At 37.6% G+C, this 18,984-nt stretch overlaps 2 protein-coding genes and 3 long non-coding RNA genes across 7 annotated transcripts in view; 3 read left to right on the top strand and 2 right to left on the bottom strand.

The window, feature by feature from the left end:
• LOC136252752 (uncharacterized) overlaps positions 1–18,984 on the top strand; it is a 232,625-nt gene that overhangs the window by 143,851 nt on the left and 69,790 nt on the right. The gene's annotated exons all lie outside the window — the stretch shown is intronic.
• Positions 214–2,139, bottom strand: LOC136254011 (TNF receptor-associated factor 4-like). Its single transcript, XM_066046651.1, has 2 exons — positions 2,056–2,139; positions 214–1,997 (listed from the first exon to the last, which is right to left on the bottom strand). Exon 2 carries the CDS (start codon positions 1,928–1,930, stop codon positions 308–310), a length of 1,623 nt encoding a protein of 540 aa, XP_065902723.1. The 5' UTR covers positions 1,931–1,997; positions 2,056–2,139; the 3' UTR covers positions 214–307.
• LOC136253324 (uncharacterized) lies at positions 2,722–3,957 on the top strand. Of its 3 annotated transcripts, XR_010700078.1 has the most exons (6): positions 2,722–3,039; positions 3,190–3,233; positions 3,284–3,461; positions 3,511–3,567; positions 3,621–3,783; positions 3,834–3,957. It is a non-coding gene; the product is annotated as an uncharacterized lncRNA (long non-coding RNA). The 3 variants fall into 3 exon arrangements; XR_010700079.1 differs by lacking the exon at positions 2,722–3,039 and having other exon boundaries at positions 3,058–3,233; positions 3,823–3,864; XR_010700077.1 differs by lacking the exon at positions 2,722–3,039 and having other exon boundaries at positions 3,059–3,233.
• LOC136253323 (uncharacterized) lies at positions 3,996–4,355 on the top strand. The gene is made up of 3 exons (XR_010700076.1): positions 3,996–4,094; positions 4,146–4,233; positions 4,287–4,355. It is a non-coding gene; the product is annotated as an uncharacterized lncRNA (long non-coding RNA).
• On the bottom strand, positions 9,375–11,103 carry LOC136253991 (TNF receptor-associated factor 4-like). The gene is made up of 2 exons (XM_066046635.1): positions 11,004–11,103; positions 9,375–10,952 (listed from the first exon to the last, which is right to left on the bottom strand). Exon 2 carries the CDS (start codon positions 10,890–10,892, stop codon positions 9,549–9,551), a length of 1,344 nt encoding a protein of 447 aa, XP_065902707.1. The 5' UTR covers positions 10,893–10,952; positions 11,004–11,103; the 3' UTR covers positions 9,375–9,548.

Raw genomic sequence — 18,984 nt, 5'->3', positions numbered from 1 at the left:
ATGTCATGCTATGCAATTGGTCTGCACTCTGGCTGCTTAGCTATTTCTGAATGATAAATCTGTGCAAAAAACACCAGTCATGCATGGCTAGAGTTGTTGTAATCACACACAGCCTATCCCAATGTGTCAACCCAATGATAACCACAGTTGAAGAAATATGCAGCTATAGCTAGCCCAACACTGTTGACATCACATGTAGCTATATATACTGCATACATAAATATGCATGCTGCTGCATCTGTTCAACACATATAGCTTGCTATAGACTAAGTAGATAGGAGTTTAGTTTAAAACGTACTAGAACTGCCTACAGTTTGCTAATTTGGAGGAAGATACAATCATCTTTGAGATATTGACATGTGGGAGTGACCTTGTGGAGGTCTTTATTTGAAATGAACTTCACACTTCCATAACCAAATGCAGCTCTGCTTCCAACAGTAACTCTACTAGCAGAATTATCTGGCATGTGAATACCATAAAACAGCAAATGTGAATGATGCTCACAGTCACTTATCTGGTTCAACAACTTGAACTCATATAATCCCCTCAGAGGCCATGTTAGGTCATCATCATGTGGACCCTTCATGAGGAACAGGAGCACAGACAAGTGAGTACCTTTACCATCGCTAACACCAGCTGGAAATACATTTAAGGAAAATTTGTACCCTTTGTTGTGAGACAAAAATGGTTCACCCTGCCAGCAAAATTCCTGTTCCAATCTCTCTCTAAAATTTGAGATCTTCACTACAACAGGACATATTTTAATTACTCCAGTAATCTTTTTAGCCATGGTGGTTAAATGGATAGGCCAATCTATTAGCATATTAGAAGGTTCAGTGCTGCTGATCAAATGATGCAGCATCACTTCAACATTACGAAGTCTAGTTTCTGTAAAGGCTAGTTTAGATTCATTGGATGCGAGTTTGTCTTCAGTTTTTATAAGCCTGCCTTCATTTTCAGCTAATTTCAGTTTAGTCATCAATAAGTGATCCTCCATTTTCTCCTCCTCGTGATCCTTCCTCCTCTTACGCATCATCCTCTCCTCACACCCCATATTGTGATACTCACACTGGACCATCTCAAGAGGACACTCCTTCCTGTGTGCTTCCATGTCTTCACGAGCAATCTTCTTTCCCCTACATTTGTTTGGACAGAAGATAGGAAGCCTGGAACATTGCTTTTTGTGTTCTCCCTCAATAAATTGATTCTCTCCTGTAATATGGCAGTACTGACAGTCAACCTTACGACGTGGACATTTAGTCTCAACATGACTGGTAAAGTAACGACGTTGTACACTCTTTCCACATTGATTGGCGCAATGCATTGTCTCAAGAGGACACTCCTTCCTGTGTGCTTCAATGTTGTTGCGAGGGACACTCCCTACTTGACACTTGTTGGGACAGGGTAGGGGGAGCTTTGGACACTGTTCCTTATGTACTCCCTCAATAAACTGACGTTCACCTGTAATGTAGCAGTATAAACAGTCAACCTTACGACATGGACATTCAGTCTCAACATGACTGGTCAAATATTGTCGTTGTAACATCTTCCCACAATCGTTGGAACACTTCACATCCTCAAACTGACAACCATCACTGTTTCCAAGGTGATTGTTGATGTTATTCAGTTCACCCTGCCACTCACAACCTTTCTCCTTGTTAGTACACATCACGTGAAGACTCATAATCTCTCGATCAGCTTGTTTGTTAGGTAATGTAGTAAACTCTTCATTGTGACAAAATGGACAAGTGGTAGAATACCTTTTAGCCTCGCTTTGAGCATTGCCACGAAGACAAGACTTACAAAAGTTGTGACCACAACATCCACTCAGGTAAGCATGTTGGCAGGGATGGAGGCATATTTTACAGATGTATCGCTCGTGCAGCGTCTCCACAAACTGTTGCTCATACCGTCCAATTTCAATTGACATCCCTATTGAATTTGGAAGTTTGGCGGGTGTCAGTCACGGTCTGCGGCTGCGTATATGAATCCGGTGACTGTCAATTGAATGGCATACTGAATTATATCTGCAGCTATATTTTATTAATCCCATACCTGTTTTTACACAGATCTCGGGTGAGATTGAACACAGAAATGCGGATCACTTCAATTACATGAGTTACGACGTGTTGGATCACGTGAACTCATGAGAATTCCTCTGACGTGGCATGACACTTTTTCAGTCTGGCTCCGTCCGCCCCTTCGCAAAAGTAATGGGGGGCGGCGCCATATTAATCTTGGGGGTTCTGATCATGAGGCACTATGAAAAAAGAAGAATATAAAATGGTATATCTAATGGCTTAAACTATACAAATAATCTCAGTATAGTCTTGCATTATACTAACTATCTTATACTTTAGTATCAACCCCATCTTATATTATGGGAAACAGATTATACTTTAGTTTAATACACATTCTTTGTATGGCTTTGTTTACTTAACTAAATGTGACAACTTTTTAGAATCACCATCAGATCTCATTATTGTCTCATTTTTAGCTTCACCATCTCATGTACATGTGACTTAAGATTTTTTCTACTGTACCAAACAAAAAGTCATGATGATTTTACAATAAGTAGCTACACTTCTGTTAATCACAATAGCTACCTAACTAGCTTCAGTTTGTTGTGATAATTTCATACGCACACATTTTCATACGGTAATGCATATAATACCAGAAAAAAAAATTATTCAATTTAAGAGTCATACAAATCTAGATTTTCTTGCACAGTTAGCACACCTGCAAAAGTTCGTAGTAATGCTTGTTTAAAATTGAAGGGGTCAGTGGTGTGCGCATGCGTATTAGATGCAATTAAGTCGCCATCTTTGTCGCTATTGTTGTACAGCAGTTGTAAATGTGAGTGATATGACGGTGTTATCTCGCGGAAAGAGTGTGCGCGATCGGCGCCATCGTCCAATGAGCCACGATGATAGTTATGGACCACAATTGTACATCCCTGCTGGCTGTAGTGGTGAAGTGGCGCGGCCAAGTGGCCCGACAATTCCTTCGATGGCAGCAATCAAAAACAGCTCTAGATGAGTAAGTATTAGACTAAAATGATAGCTTGTACGATAGGTTTAGCCGTATTAAATTGTTTATTGTGTATTGTATGACAATGGCTTGCAAATGCCGGATTCAACTTTGGTGTTGCTGTGTACGTATTACATGTTTTATATCCTGTTATCTCAGCTTATGGCGGATGACGAGTGGACACAGTTCATCAGCCATCAATGGTAAGAGTATGCATGCTCCGCTGTTATGATTTTGTATATTATCTCTTCAGAGGTACAGTTTCTTGTCGAACCTCTTAGTTCTACAGGATGTCAGTGTACAACATCTGCAGTGTTAGTTTCCTTCAATGGCAGCTGCTTCCTTTAAAGAATCTGGTAGCGACCATATGTGGACAGTTTTGTTCTTTTTTCATGGAGTTGTTCAACGTCATCTTCTAATTACTTACAGCTGTAAGTGCATTAAGCCTGATTGTGTTTTTATTCATTTTCTTTTCAATAGGGTAGGAATTATAGACTTTGTCTCAGTTCTAGGAGATTCTTCTTATTGCTAACATCTGTAAGTAAGTACACTGAGAGTGTCCAGTATACAATTTATATTTACCCGTTTAGGTTTGTGGAAACCGGTCTCATTTCTTCATGTTTTTCACTACTTTTTATCAACAGCTGACGGCTACTACCTTGTCTGGCACTGTAAATGAGTTGAGTGCTTTCAAGAACCTGTTCCGTCTTGTTTGTCCTTATTTCACTGACCATGCTCGTATTGCAAACAAAAGTAAGTTCACTGAGAGTATGCAAATTATATTATATTTAGTCTTGTTTCAGTTGTACTTAGTGATTACAAGATTCTTGGACTTGGCTATCAGTGTATCAGATGTTTCTTGTAAGCTTACGTAACACGTTAGCCCAACAAGTCACATACTAAGTGGCTGTTTTATGTCTGGTTAGACTCACTGATAACACGTGTAAGTACACCAAATAATCCCCATTTAGGGTTGTGAGACCTGGTCTTATCAGACTTGTCTTAGTTGTACATGGATTGTCGGTCTCAGACTCGGTTTCAGTTTTAAAAGATTGTTACAAACTGTAAGTACAATGATTGTTCAGTATACGCATTATATTTACCATCTTTAATAGAGTTGTGGGACCTAGCCGCCGTTCTACGTGGTAATACTAGGTTTCCAGGCAAGGTCTCGGTTTTATGAGATTCATATTGTTACAAACTGTAAGTCCAACGATTGTCCAGAATACACATTATATTTACCATCTTTGTATTAGAGCTGTGGGACAGTTCTACCAGACGACTAACAGATTGTCACAGAGTTCTACATGGTGATGATAATACAGGTAATTTGTAATGGAACTTGTGAATTGTATTTACTGTCTTACCTGCTGCAGTTGGATAAAGACTGATAATGATAAATGACGAAATTGATTTGATACTGTCATGGCCAAGGAGACATTGATTTACTAGCTGTACCTATTGTGGTTTTAACATATTTACAGAATTAAATTCATTACAAATATAATTATAGAAAATATTTAATTAAGGTTATGGAAAGTAAAAAAGTACAGTAGTGTAGTAGCCAATATATGGTTGAAATAGGCTTAGTATAGTCTGATAATACACCGCACTACACTAGTGATTTAATCTCTAATATATGACTGTTTTAAATGTATTCAATAAGCTTGTTATAGTAAAGTCCTAATCTATTAATATATGCTGTACTATTTCATTCCAGTACTAACATAATAAGACTGTTATAGACCTTATTATTCTGAGCTTTTTTCACAGTGAGGTTTCCAGAAACTGGTCAAGTATATTCAGACAATTAAAGTTAGCTACATGATTTGCCAACAGTATCTGGCAAAAACACAGCTCAAAATGCTTAAACAGAGCTAGAAGTCAACAAGTTGATTATTATTTGTTTACGCATTATCAACTTACCAGTTGAGCATGATTTATCCCAAATGATGAACAGCCTGGATGGTATTATGTACCATGTTATGTAAGGTGATATAGAATATTAAATGAGGGACCTGTGAGAAGGCTATAAAGCCTGTGAATACAGGGAGTCAGAAACATGTAACTAAAACGTTGAAGAATGCAGAAAAAAAAATATCCCAGACCCAGTGGTGACTTGATCCCCAGCAATATTTTGGTGATGGCTCCTGTACAGTTCCACTTGACTCCACAGTAACAGAAGTTAATCGCCTCTCAGATGTAAAATGAGTTCCGTGTTATCAGCAGTCTGTTATACAAATTCAGACCAATTCTACTTGTCAACTTGGTAATTCTGTTTGAACAATGTGCACATGTTTTGAATGACTGCATGTCCCATTGCAGTTCAGCAAGCCTACCAGCATGACAAAGTCTTGTTTTGTTTACTGATGGATATCCAGAAATACTGTGCATGGTGATACTATACTGATATCAATGGTTACAGAGTAAGTGATGCACCTTTAGCAACCATTCCACCATCTATCTTGATGTACTTCATATCACCCTAATATTGTAATTGTTTAGTGATCAAAGGCATGTAACTAACATGTCCATTTAATTCTGTAGAAAACCTCAAGTTCAGCAAGATTGAATACCAATTACTATCAATCTCAGAGTTAGATCGCTTATCGGCTATATCTCTCACTATTGAAATCGGTTGTTTGGATCATTATCTCTCAGACTCCATAAGACCCTACAATGCAGTAATTCAACAGTCTGCGGATACTTATATGCTGCTCATAAAGTAATCAGTTATTCTCAACAAACCTTTTTGGCATGTAATTGTGCTGACTGAGACATTTAATTTGTGTTTTTCTTATTTGTTTGTTTGTTTGTGTATTGTACTGTAACTTCATTTTATTTTTATAGCTTGCTTACTTGCCATGTGACTATATACTGTGCTTTTTGCATATCAGTATATAGTCACATGTGTCCAAGGCATATGTAATTTTAATTGTATGTTTTTTACATCTTACTGATGGTTTACTGTCTCTCACAGTAGTTGGCAGAGCTGCAAGCAGAATTTTTCTTCCTACTCGAGCCACACATAATTAATTTTACAACAACAAAAACAATACAGTACAAAAATATAGCTACATAACTAACCATACAACAGCACACAAAAACAACTGAAAATAGATATAGCTAATTAACAAAGTTATACAGTAATGACTTAAAAGAGGATACAAAAGAATTATAGTTGCAAATTACAATTAACTAAAACAGTAATCACCCTAATAGAGCACTCACATTTTGCATTCTTTAAACTTTTATTATGTACTGTATAGTTTACCAACAGACTAAAATCATACCTCATGCAGAGTGTATAGACTTTAAGTCCTCCTGGGGGAATGCCTCCAGACCTCCACAATGGCATCTGTGTCCTTATCTCCACCTCTTTACTCTTTGTCCTACTCCTGATGTATACTGTGACAGCAGAAGCAAGCACAAGCAATAAATTACTAACATGCTATGTTTAAATATGCTTAATTTGAAGGTTTTGTGGTGAAAATTGTTACAGATCAGTTTATTTCAAAATAATTCTGGGGGAGCATGTCCCCAGACTCCACTAGATTTCAGTATGCATGCAAAATTCCCAGAACTGTCCTAACTTGGTCTAGTCTGTTGTCATTTCCCGAACACTCCAAATGACTTTAAGTATCATTCTATTCTATAGCAGGGGTGGTCCAAAGGGTTCCATGAACCCCCCTTTTGAAAGAGTCTTACTCGAGATACTCTAATAAAGCAGTTACAGTATTCTTAAGAGGAGCAGTGTAGCAGGCTATGTGTGGAGTTATAAATAAGGAAATATAGTTGGTGATGGTATCTATGGTGAGGGGCAGCTATTGTCTTTTTTTTTTGGTCTTCGACTTACAGCTAGGCTGAAGTTACAATTCCAGAGTGGAACCCCCCCCCCCCCCCTTTAAAAAAGTCTGCATGGATCCGCCCCTGTATAGAATTGTTTGATTCACAACTTTGCACCCAAAATCTCTCGCCCTATAGTGACTGACCTCATTCCTATCAGCTCATCCATGCACAGTTTGTGCCATCTCATCCCTACTTTACTTTTCCATGCTAATCTGGCTTGCGTGGGAGTTCACACAAAGTGGAGAAGCAGATCTAGAATGGCTATATGGATGACGGAGTCCAACTTTGCACTAAGCATATGCCTTTAGGCTCTTTTCTGTAAGTGTATTTGTTTAACTTGGGGTAGTTTTTCAGAGATGTGAGGGAGGTAGTGCATTTATATTCAGTAAAGTAGACTAGCTAGTTGCATTATATATCTAAAATATAGCATAAATATTGATTATATATTCTGGTTTTTCAGGATTGCACAGTGCGCAATGTATACACCTTTTTGTTGTAATTTTCTGTATAACTTTAGATTTTGTTTTGTACAGAATTAAGCACCACTTTCACTGGTCTACCTTGTGACCAAAAGAATCATGCAGTCTATGTTTTGTTTCTTTTATTAGCATGCACGGTGACCATGTACTATTCAATGCTACTCGAATATCAAACTAGCAGTGATTTTGTTGCCAGTCACCATAATTGAATCATTGATAAAATACTCACAACAGCAACTCCTGTAGTGTAGAGTATGTATAGTTTTAGCTATGCAGTTCAGGGTGTTAGCCACACAATAACACTTTTAGAGCTTTTGCGTCTATATAATTGTACTAGCAAATTATGCTTTACGAGTGCCGTTTTCCAGTAAGACCCTAAATTATTTGTATAATAGAGGTATAAAGGCAGCCAATGATGTTCAGGATAAAAACTTGCTTTTGCAGTATCATGTCATGGGCACACTAAGCCATGGCATTCTAGGGAAGTTTTGCAAATGGAGGATTTCCCTGTGATGACTGTTCTATTAGAGTATTTTAATCTTGCTATGACTTGCTGCCATGTATTGCAAGTGACTGTAACAGTAAATACAATTATTACAGTATAGCAGCGTTGCCCTCAAAATTAGCCAAATCATGCACTATTTCATAAAATCATGAATACTTTCCACATAAATAGTATTCCTCTGGACATGTATTTAGTGCCTTCGTAGATTTGACTTTTGGTGACATTTGTGGCCACTTTTGCACAGAAATTTGACCTTTTCTGTCTTTATTTCCCTGAGGCATTAATTGACATGTTAAACCATGGTACCAAAGTAAAGGTTTTGTTGAACGAAACTTGGTATATATTTGAAGTTAATAGGTAATTCCGTTTTGAAGTTACGATCGCTTTTTATTAGCTGCAAAATTCTTTGGGTTTACCTGCCCTTGGGATGTAAATTACCCATGGGGAGGTAAACATCTCAGGTAATAACCAAATTGTTTCGTTCAACAAGATCTTTATTTTGGTACCATGTTTTAACAAGTTAATTAATGCCTCAGGGAGATAAAGGGAATGATCAAATTTCTGGGCAAAAATGGCCATAAAGGTCACATCTGTATTTACATTCTCATAAAGAATGCTATCAATCTGATTGAGTGTCATTGATGAAGTCACAAAATAGAGCACAGCCTATTAATTTTTGTAGAAGATCAAAGTCCCGAAGTGTACTCTTTTTTCCATACTGTACCAATTAGTTACCTAACTGTACTGTACAAGTCATACAGTACGAGTCATACAGTACAAGTCATACAGTACAAGTCATACAGTACAAGTCATACTGTACAAGTCATACAGTACAAGTCATACAGTACAAGTCATACAGTACAAGTCATACTGTACAAGTCATACAGTACAAGTCATACAGTACAAGTCATACAGTACAAGTCATACTGTACAAGTCATACAGTACAAGTCATACAGTACAAGTCATACTGTACAAGTCATACTGTACAAGTCATACTGTACAAGTCATACAGTACAAGTCATACTGTACAAGTCATACAGTACAAGTCATACAGTACAAGTCATACTGTACAAGTCACACAGTACAGTTATGTAAGGAACGTTACAAACAACTAGACTAATAAATAGATTACTTTAATACTAATCACCAAAACTTGAAGTGGTTTTTCAAGGTGAAAGCTCCGAGCAAGACATCCAATTAAGAAGTACTTAAAACACCATCTATGCTTCTGTGTGTGAAAAATATAGCACTTCGGTGGGGGGAAGGAGGAGGAGGAGGGCTGGAGGGTCGGTGTACTCCTTTAATTTTAGTGCACAAAATGGGCAGTCAGTCATATTCCTTAGGGACCAAGTCACAGTTGAACACATATTTTGTATATAAGAGCCATCTCCTTCTTTTTCTTTGTATGTGCAAGTACATACCCTCAATATGTCTGGGCCCAATTTGGGTGGCTTTATGTATTAATACAACCTAGGCCCTAGCACAGGTGTTGTCTCATTTGAAATGCATATATAGCTAATATTATAATGATCTTTCAGAAATAATCACAGAATATTATATATGCCTACTCACAACTGTGTCAACTAGGTATCTATGCTCTAACCACATTTTGCAAAATTACATGAGATACACACAGTAACACTAAATTGCTTGCAATCCTTTGCCTAAAATAGAACAACTATATCTATAATTTGCTAACTTGAATAAAGATACAATCATCTTTGAGATACTGGCATGTGGGAGTAATCTTGTGAAGGTCTTGATTAAAAATGAATTTTGCCCTTCCCCAACCTTCACCTCTATCATCATCAGTCACTTTGCCAGCATATTTATCAGGAGTGTGATTACCATAAGTTACTGTTACTGAATAATGTTCATAGTCACTGATCTGGTTCAACAGTGTCACTTCAAACTTTCCCCTCAGTGGCCAAGTTAGCTCATCATCATGTGGACCCTTCATGAGGTACAGGAACAATGATAGGTGAGTACCTTTACCAGCACCATCACCATTAACATCAATTCGCAAATTCAACTTATGTCCTCTGTTGTGGGAGTAAAATGGTTCACTATACCAGGCAACATCCCGCTGTTTGCACTCAGCAAACTCTGGCATCTTCATTACCACTGGGCACGTCTGAGTGATTGCTGCTACATCTGTTGTCAAGTTAGTCAAATAGCTGGACCACTGTTCTGATTCGATGAATCTACTTGACGACCCAGTTGTGTGAATCAGTTGATGCATCATTACTTCAAGCCTACTAAGTCTAGTTTCTGTGGAAGTTAGTTTGGCTTCAGCGTAAGTTAGTTTGTCTTCTGTTTTAGCTAGTTTAAATTTAGTCATCAGTAAATGTTCCTCCATTTTCTCCTCCTCATGATTTCTCTTCCTCTTACGCAACATCCTCTCCTCACACCCCATACTGTGGTACTCACACTGGACCATCTCAAGAGGACACTCCTTCCTGTGTGCTTCCATGTCTTCGCGAGTAATCCCCATTGCTTTACACTTGTTTGGACAGGAGATAGTAAGCTTGGGGCACTCCTCTTCATGTTCTCCTTCAATAAATTTGCGTGGCCCTGTTATGTAACACAAATGACACAATACAAAACGACCAGGGCACTCAGTTTCAACATGACTGGTCAGATATCGCCGTTGTAATGTCTTCCCACAGCCATTAGAACATAACACATCCTCAAACAGACAACCATCACTGTTTTCAAGATGATAGTTAATGTCATTCAGTTCACCCTGCCATTCACAACCACTCTCCTTATTAGTACACATCACAGAAAAGCTTCTAATCTCTCTATCAGCTTGAACATTGGGAAAGGTGGAGAACGTTTTACCTTGGCAAAACGGACAAGTGGTAGTTCTCTTGGTGTTGTCCAAACAAGACTTACAAAAGTTGTGACCGCAACATCCACTCAGGTAAGCATCTTGGCAAGGATGAATACAAATTTTACAGATATACCGCTCGTGAGGTGTTTCTACAAACTGGTACTCATATCCACCAGGTGAACTAACCGACATCAGTTCCGCGCAGGGTAGCACGAACTACTGTACTGTGACGATCAGGCGTGGCCGGCCGGCCTGAAACCATAATCAATTTTAGAATACTTCCTATAGCTGATACAAACTTACTTGTACAGTTCAAAAGGCAGAAGCTTAGGGAGTAGACTACTTTCTGTTCGCTTCACCAGTCCCAGCGTTTTAGCGCAGGCGCTTATAATCTTTAAGCGCTTACAATCTTTTTTTTTTCCCCAAGAAATGTGCCGCCTAAGTTTGAGGATTAACGCACATATGAACATGCATACAAAATGTTTTACAATATGATTGATTATGGGATTACTGATTGGTAGGGGAAAGTAATAATAATTTCAGTTGGTACTTAAAAATTTGTCACAGTAATGATTGTTGTTTGATTAGGTCAGGCGCATGGGAGTGAATTCCACAGTCTTATTGATCTAAGGAAGAATGAATTACTGTACTGATTGGTCCTTGCATAGATATAGATGTGATGAAATCTTTGGTCATGTCCTCTGGTGTTGTCGGAAGTGACAGGGATTAAATCAACAGGAGATAATTATATCAATGAGATTATGAACAATTTTGTAGAGGAGGGTGATACTGGATACTTGTCTGCAGTGTTCTAACTGGGAATGTTAAGATCAATGGGCATGTTGGATATGCTGCTGAAACGTGAGAAGTCAGCCATAATGAATCTGGCAGATTGCCTCTGTACTCGTTCAAGCTTATCAATATCTCCTCTGATGTGAGGGGACCAGACAGGATTGGCGTATTCTAAAATTGGTCTTATCATGGCATTATAACATTTCAATTTAATTTGTGCTGGGCAGGACTTAAGATTTCTCTGTAGGAATGCTTTGACTGATAGAGCTTAGGATGTGATGTGTGGACCAAGACAAGTCATTGGTGATTGTAACTCCTAAATATTTGGTAGATGAAACTTCTTTGATAGAGATGTCATTAATGGTGTAGTTGTAGGTGATTGGATTGCAATCTACCGGTACTCTACTCCTGTATGGACACTTGATCCTGACTGCATGTTTTAGTAACAAAACATAAGATGTAGCAGCATTTCCAAATTTGCAGCTTTTAAATTCATCTAAATTGAAACTGAGGGGTATAGCTAGTATCAACTGAGGGGTATAGCTAGTATCAACCGAGGGGTATAGCTAGTATCAACTGAGGGATATAGCTAGTATCAACTGAGGGGTATAGCTAGTATCAACTGAGGGATATAGCTAGTATCAACGGAGGGGTATAGCTAGTATCAACCGAGGGGTATAGCTAGTATCAACTGAGGGATATAGCTAGTATCAACGGAGGGGTATAGCTAGTATCAACCGAGGGGTATAGCTAGTATCAACTGAGGGGTATAGCTAGTATCAACTGAGGGGTATAGCTAGTATCAACTGAGGGATATAGCTAGTATCAACTGAGGGGTATAGCTAGTATCAACTGAGGGGTATAGCTAGTATCAACTGAGGGGTATAGCTAGTATCAACTGAGGGATATAGCTAGTATCAACTGAGGGGTATAGCTAGTATCAACTGAGGGGTATAGCTAGTATCAACTGAGGGATATAGCTAGTATCAACTGAGGGGTATAGCTAGTATCAACTGAGGGGTATAGCTAGTATCAACTGAGGGGTATAGCTTGTATCAACTGAGGGGTATAGCTAGTATCAACTGAGGGATATAGCTTGTATCAACTGAGGGGTATAGCTAGTATCAACTGAGGGATATAGCTAGTATCAACTGAGGGGTATAGCTAGTATCAACTGAGGGGTATAGCTAGTATCAACTGAGGGGTATAGCTAGTATCAACTGAGGGGTATAGCTAGCTAGTATCAACTGAGGGGTATAGCTAGCTAGTATCAACTGAGGGGTATAGCTAGTATCAACTGAGGGGTATAGCTAGTATCAACTGAGGGGTATAGCTAGTATCAACTGAGGGATATAGCTAGTATCAACTGAGGGGTATAGCTAGTATCAACTGAGGGGTATAGCTAGTATCAACTGAGGGATATAGCTAGTATCAACTGAGGGGTATAGCTTGTATCAACTGAGGGGTATAGCTAGTATCAACTGAGGGATATAGCTAGTATCAACTGAGGGGTATAGCTAGTATCAACTGAGGGGTATAGCTAGTATCAACTGAGGGGTATAGCTAGTATCAACTGAGGGGTATAGCTAGTATCAACTGAGGGGTATAGCTAGTATCAACTGAGGGGTATAGCTAGTATCAACTGAGGGGTATAGCTAGTATCAACTGAGGGGTATAGCTAGTATCAACTGAGGGGTATAGCTAGTATCAACGGAGGGGTATAGCTAGTATCAACTGAGGGGTATAGCTAGTATCAACTGAGGGGTATAGCTAGTATCAACTGAGGGGTATAGCTAGTATCAACTGAGGGGTATAGCTAGTATCAACTGAGGGGTATAGCTAGTATCAACTGAGGGGTATAGCTAGCTAGTATCAACTGAGGGGTATAGCTAGTATCAACTGAGGGGTATAGCTAGTATCAACTGAGGGGTATAGCTAGTATCAACTGAGGGATATAGCTAGTATCAACTGAGGGATATAGCTAGTATCAACTGAGGGGTATAGCTAGTATCAACTGAGGGGTATAGCTAGTATCAACTGAGGGATATAGCTAGTATCAACTGAGGGGTATAGCTAGTATCAACTGAGGGGTATAGCTAGTATCAACTGAGGGGTATAGCTTGTATCAAAAGGTTACGGCCGGCCTTGCTTCCCCAAAATACTACATAAGGCACAATACTAACTTACAAACAAAAAGTTTAAAAAGTACACACCACACATACAAAACGATAATAACAGAGAGGTTACACAGTACCAAGAAAGTAACAGGAAAGCCGGCATACCGTTGAGCTATGATTTTGTAAATTGAATCTTTCCAATATAGCTATATATACAAAATTTAATGCTGTATTTATTAATTGCTGAATATTAACAGCACCTAATACAAAATGCTTAAGATAAACTAGCAGGACTAAATCAAAATTAGTGTTTACTATGCAGGTTTTTATATTTCACATGAGGTTTTACACAGTAATAAATATAACAATAACATATAATGAGATAGAGATGCCGCCAACATATTATAGCTAGCCACCCATGCATGTTACACCATCTACTTTTCATCCTCTCAACAAGGACCTCCATTGCCAGCAATTCCATCATGGGTTATTCTTCATAATTTTACCTACATGATTTTTGTATTCAATTGTTTACAGTTTTGCATACCTGTCACTGGTTTTGTGTTTTTGTGGCTTTTGTATTTTGTGACTGTTTGTGTCCACTCGAATGACTTAGTGGATATTGTGCAGTTGATTTGATTTTTACTAATTTGTGGAAATTCATAGGGGAGGGTAGAAGGCTTAAGGTGCCTATTAAAACACCCCAATTAAAACAATAAATCTTTATACCATATCAGTGTCATGCGCACGACATAGTTATGTAGCTGTAGCTGTAGCTAACAAACTCTTATTTTATGTTTCAACAAGTATATATATATATTAGTGCTGAAACAAACAGCAATTTTTACTATTCAAAGCGTTGTGAACAAAACGATCAATTATTCAATTCATGAATAAAGTACTGATATCATTGTTGGGTAGTAGACCCTGAGAGCTATTTCTAAAATGAAAAGTTTTAGTACTTTTTTCACAATCTCTAGCTTCTAGGTTGGCTTTATAAATTCATCTGATCACAGCGTACTACTTTGCTAAAGAATATTTGAATAGCATGTGAACGAATGGAATGTCATGCTGGCCAAATAGTCGAATATCCAAATAATCGTTTCGGCATTAAATTATACTGTATGAAATAATGCAATAATGCATATATGGCTTGCTTTGATTTTACATGTAGCACACTTGGTGTTTCTTACCAAAGTATAAACTTTTTTGTCTCTTATGTTCAATTTTAGACCATGCTAGCTGGAGTATAATTCATATGCAATACAATTTCTACATACATAATGTCTCAACTCTGTGTCGTATATACACTGTACGTTACTGCACTGACTATATAACAATATCACTTGAGTTTCACATCACAGCATGTCATAATTCAGTATCATCATACAACATCATTAAGAAGAAAACTACTATACTGCTGCACCGACCACATAAGCAGTTTTGCATCTGAAAAACCTCTTGCATGCCTTCTTGGACAAGAGTGGTTGTAAGTTGTAGCTACGATACGTGCCATATGCAATTTGGGCAAGGACACAAATGGCAGTCATATGACTGCACATAAAGAATATCAGAAGAGCTAGCTACTACATTGAGGTGGCATGTGCTCTGTGAATTGAGTGGTAGGATATAGTGGAGCAATATAAATGCAAATATGGCAACAATGCATGGTACATGGTAACAGGCTACGTAACACTTTAATAGTAAATGAAGGCCAGTTATAAACCCACTGACTAGCACTAACAATAAAGACTACATCATTGGCAGAATAAAATAACCTGTTGATTACTGGTAACCAAGTCATAACAAGGTACGTCATTTTGTTGTTTTGCAATCACTTCAGAAGTTCAGCCATTTGTTGGGTTAGTAACAAACAATGAGACTATCTGTAGTGTAGACAATGTCCAGTTTCTCTCCAGTATCGATTATCATGATGGTGCAGTCATCAACCAGGCAGTATTGTAGGGTGGAGACTTGTTGGAGGTCATCATCACCACTAGCTGGTAGTTGTTGATCTGAACATAGCAGTGAAGCCACCTTACTGACAGTAAGGATAAACAGTAAACAGAAGAGCAACTTAAGCATCATGATCAAATCCTCCTGTTCACCAGACTGTATAATATTACAAATAGCTGTGATTGTAAAAATTAATATTCATATGGTACAGAGCATAGGACCAAATAGTTAAAATGCACCAGTGAAATGCTCACATGTCACATGCATTTACAATCACAACTATTTGTAATGTTATGTACAGTCTGAAAAAATCAGGGACAACCTCTGGTTCATGATGTTAACTACAGTAAGTGTATATAGTGTTTGATAGTTAGTACTGTACACACATGTACAGTAGCTACTAACTATCAAACACTATATTATATTTTGTAGCTAACATCATGAACCATGGTAGTAGTTCATAATAGAGGTTGCCCCTGTTTTTTCTTTCCAAAATCCTAATAGAACACTCAAATAAACACCACCTTAGTAATCTTTTCTAACCTGAAAAGAAGTCTAGAAGTTAATGAAGATGTTTAGGTCCACTGGCAAAGGTGAATTCTAATTTTTAAATGAACTAAAATCTACATTTTCTTTCTTTTTTTTTTTTTCCACTGGACTAGAGCAAAACATGAGTACTTTTTGGCTATATCCCTTTAGGGACTTGCGAGGAGACTAACAGTAAGCCTGTGAAGCAGGGAGTCAGAAACCTGTAGCTGAAAACTATCAGAAAAATATCCCAGGCTAGGTGGTGACTCGATCCACAGACAGATTGCAGTCCTGGAAAATGCCTGAGGAGCCACACAGCCTGGGATCTGGGATTCCCTTTGCATTCAGCCAGTACTTAATCAGGCATCATAAATAAACTACATAACACCTTCCTATGTTTTTCTTCGTGTCCTAAATGCATATTTCAATGCTAACATCTACTTTCAAGCAAATTTGTTTCTTGCAGGTTAATTTTGCCATTGATCTTCTGACTTAGTCTCTGTCCGATGCATTAATAAGTATCCAGTCTATTCGCATTAGCATGTTCATTCTTATTTCATTACCCACAGTATATCAAGTTCATACCAGAGCAGCAATTTTGTTGCATGTGTACCGCTGGGTACTTGACTTATTGTGATCACTTAGTTGAAGCCGTACTACTGTTGACCACAGTGTGCTATACGTTGTCTATTGGGCAGACTTACAGAAAGAATATTTTACAAAAACTACTTCACTACCACTTAAAAAGTAAACAAACTAGCATAAAAGTAATTTTAAGAAATTAAAACATGGCAATTAGAGGTCACTGAAAAAAAGTAAAGAAACAAGAGCCAAACAAGCTAGCAAGTTAAGCACACAGAGATCTCTATTTGGACTCAATGGATATGGTAGCTAGAGAATAAGGGAAAATCAGTAGTTAGGGGAAGATAAGTACTGAGAATACTCTTATATAAATGTTTATTTGAGTCCAAATAGATATCTCTGTGTTTAACATGCTGGCTTGTTTGATTACTTTTTCAGTGACGTCTATTCCCATGTTTTAATTACATTTTTAAAAAGAAATTTTGAATTGATACAAAACTTTTAACATAATTTGCAATTAACCATGAAGCATTCAAACTTAGGATACCTGAGAGTAGGCTATAGGTCTGTCACAGTACTGCATAATGTTAGACATAATCATGTATGCATTGTGCTTGCATATTGAAGCATAATGTCCAGCAAACAGAACACTTTTATGTGTAATTTAGCTATAACAAAAATGCATTAGCCTAAATGGAAGGAATTACAAACTTGAGCCAATTATGAGACTCTGTAACTTGCTCTTACAGCTGTGGTATCAAAATGCAGCCACATACTGTAATTATGCTCATGGATAATTTCAGGCAATTATATACAATGATAAAAAAGTTATGAAGGTTCAAAGTTCAGTAATTTTGGGTGTGAAAAAGGTATACCTTTTGCAAATCTGGTCACATAGATGTGAATGTGTAATTATTGCATAGCCAGCCAAACAGGGGCAGTTCTAAAAGTTTTGCAAACTAAATATTTTGCAAACTATATATGTAATTTCCAGTTCTAAGCAGAGGACCAGTTTTGCTGCACCAGAAGTATAGCTAGCATCATATGTGATGACAGGTTCAGAAAGTGCTTCAAGGGTGCCATGTTCCATGTTGCTGCATGTAGCAGCATGTAGCAGCAGAAAATATTAAATCAAATTGCAATTGCGGAATGTGGAAGGAGGATGATTAAGCATAGAAAGAATAAAATTGAGCATTATAGAGATTTTGAAAGAATAAAATAATGAAGAGCATTATTCCCACACTGAAGCCTTCGCATGCAAATAACAGTTATTCTCTTCCTTGCTAGCCATCCCCAAATGGTTGATTATTCCATCATTATTCCATCAACAACCTTGATGTGGATTTTAGCACAGCTGCACAGCATGCATGCAGTCACAGTAGTCGTGCATCACAGCACATGCAGCAATAATGTTCATACATCAAAATAAAAACTACAACCCACTGAACCCAGCTGTCTTCCATATTCTCGGCTGATGTCTGTACATGTGGCATTATTATAAACAGACAATACTAACTAGTACTGAAACTGCTGTTATTCAAAAACGATAATGGTTATATGTGACCTGATCTTGGAAAACCTACCTTTTTGGCACATTGGTCAATTTTCTGTTTTATAGCTTAAATGAAGTACTGGGTACTCATCTATCTTGTGTTAAAATTTCAGCTTAATATCTTCAAGCATTCCTGAGATATTGTCAATTTTCTGTCCTGTACATTACAAACTAACTTTTATGGTAATGTATTGAGTTCTGTGAGTGATTAAGGGTGACAAATGGTGACAAATCATTTTGTTTACTAATAATTCCATTCTTACCATCTAAAATACTTTAAAAGACATTTCTGATAGTTTAATGAAGTATTCTTAGAACTTTTCTGCAATTAAATGGCAAGTATCATTGTCTAAGACTAAGTTTTAGCCATTCCAGCAGCTGAACAAATCACCCAATTTGTAAGTTAATTGTTATCCCACACATGTGAAATTACTACATGGTCTTATATAATCATCCATATCTCCTAGGAAAAAGAAGCTATGGGTGTGAAACTTCACAAAAAGAAGGTTTAATAGTTGCTTTATCCAAATGTGCAAAAAACATTAATTTAAAAAAAAACTGTTGAAATTTTCATTTGAGTTTTCCCAAAAAGTTTGCTTGTGCCGAAAAGGTAGGTTTTCCAATATCCGGTCACATATTCATGGCATCTCAATACTTAGAAAGAACAAGCAAACTTTCTGACACAGTACAACTATCTGTGAACAGAGCATACCCAGTGATGGGCAAGTTACTTTTTAAAGTAACTAGTTACATATTA

Source organism: Dysidea avara, chromosome 4 (genome assembly GCF_963678975.1).
Source record: "Dysidea avara chromosome 4, odDysAvar1.4, whole genome shotgun sequence".
Lineage (NCBI taxonomy): Eukaryota > Metazoa > Porifera > Demospongiae > Dictyoceratida > Dysideidae > Dysidea > Dysidea avara.
The sequence above is the reverse complement of the archived record's forward strand: the minus strand, read 5'-3'. Positions and strand labels throughout refer to the sequence as shown.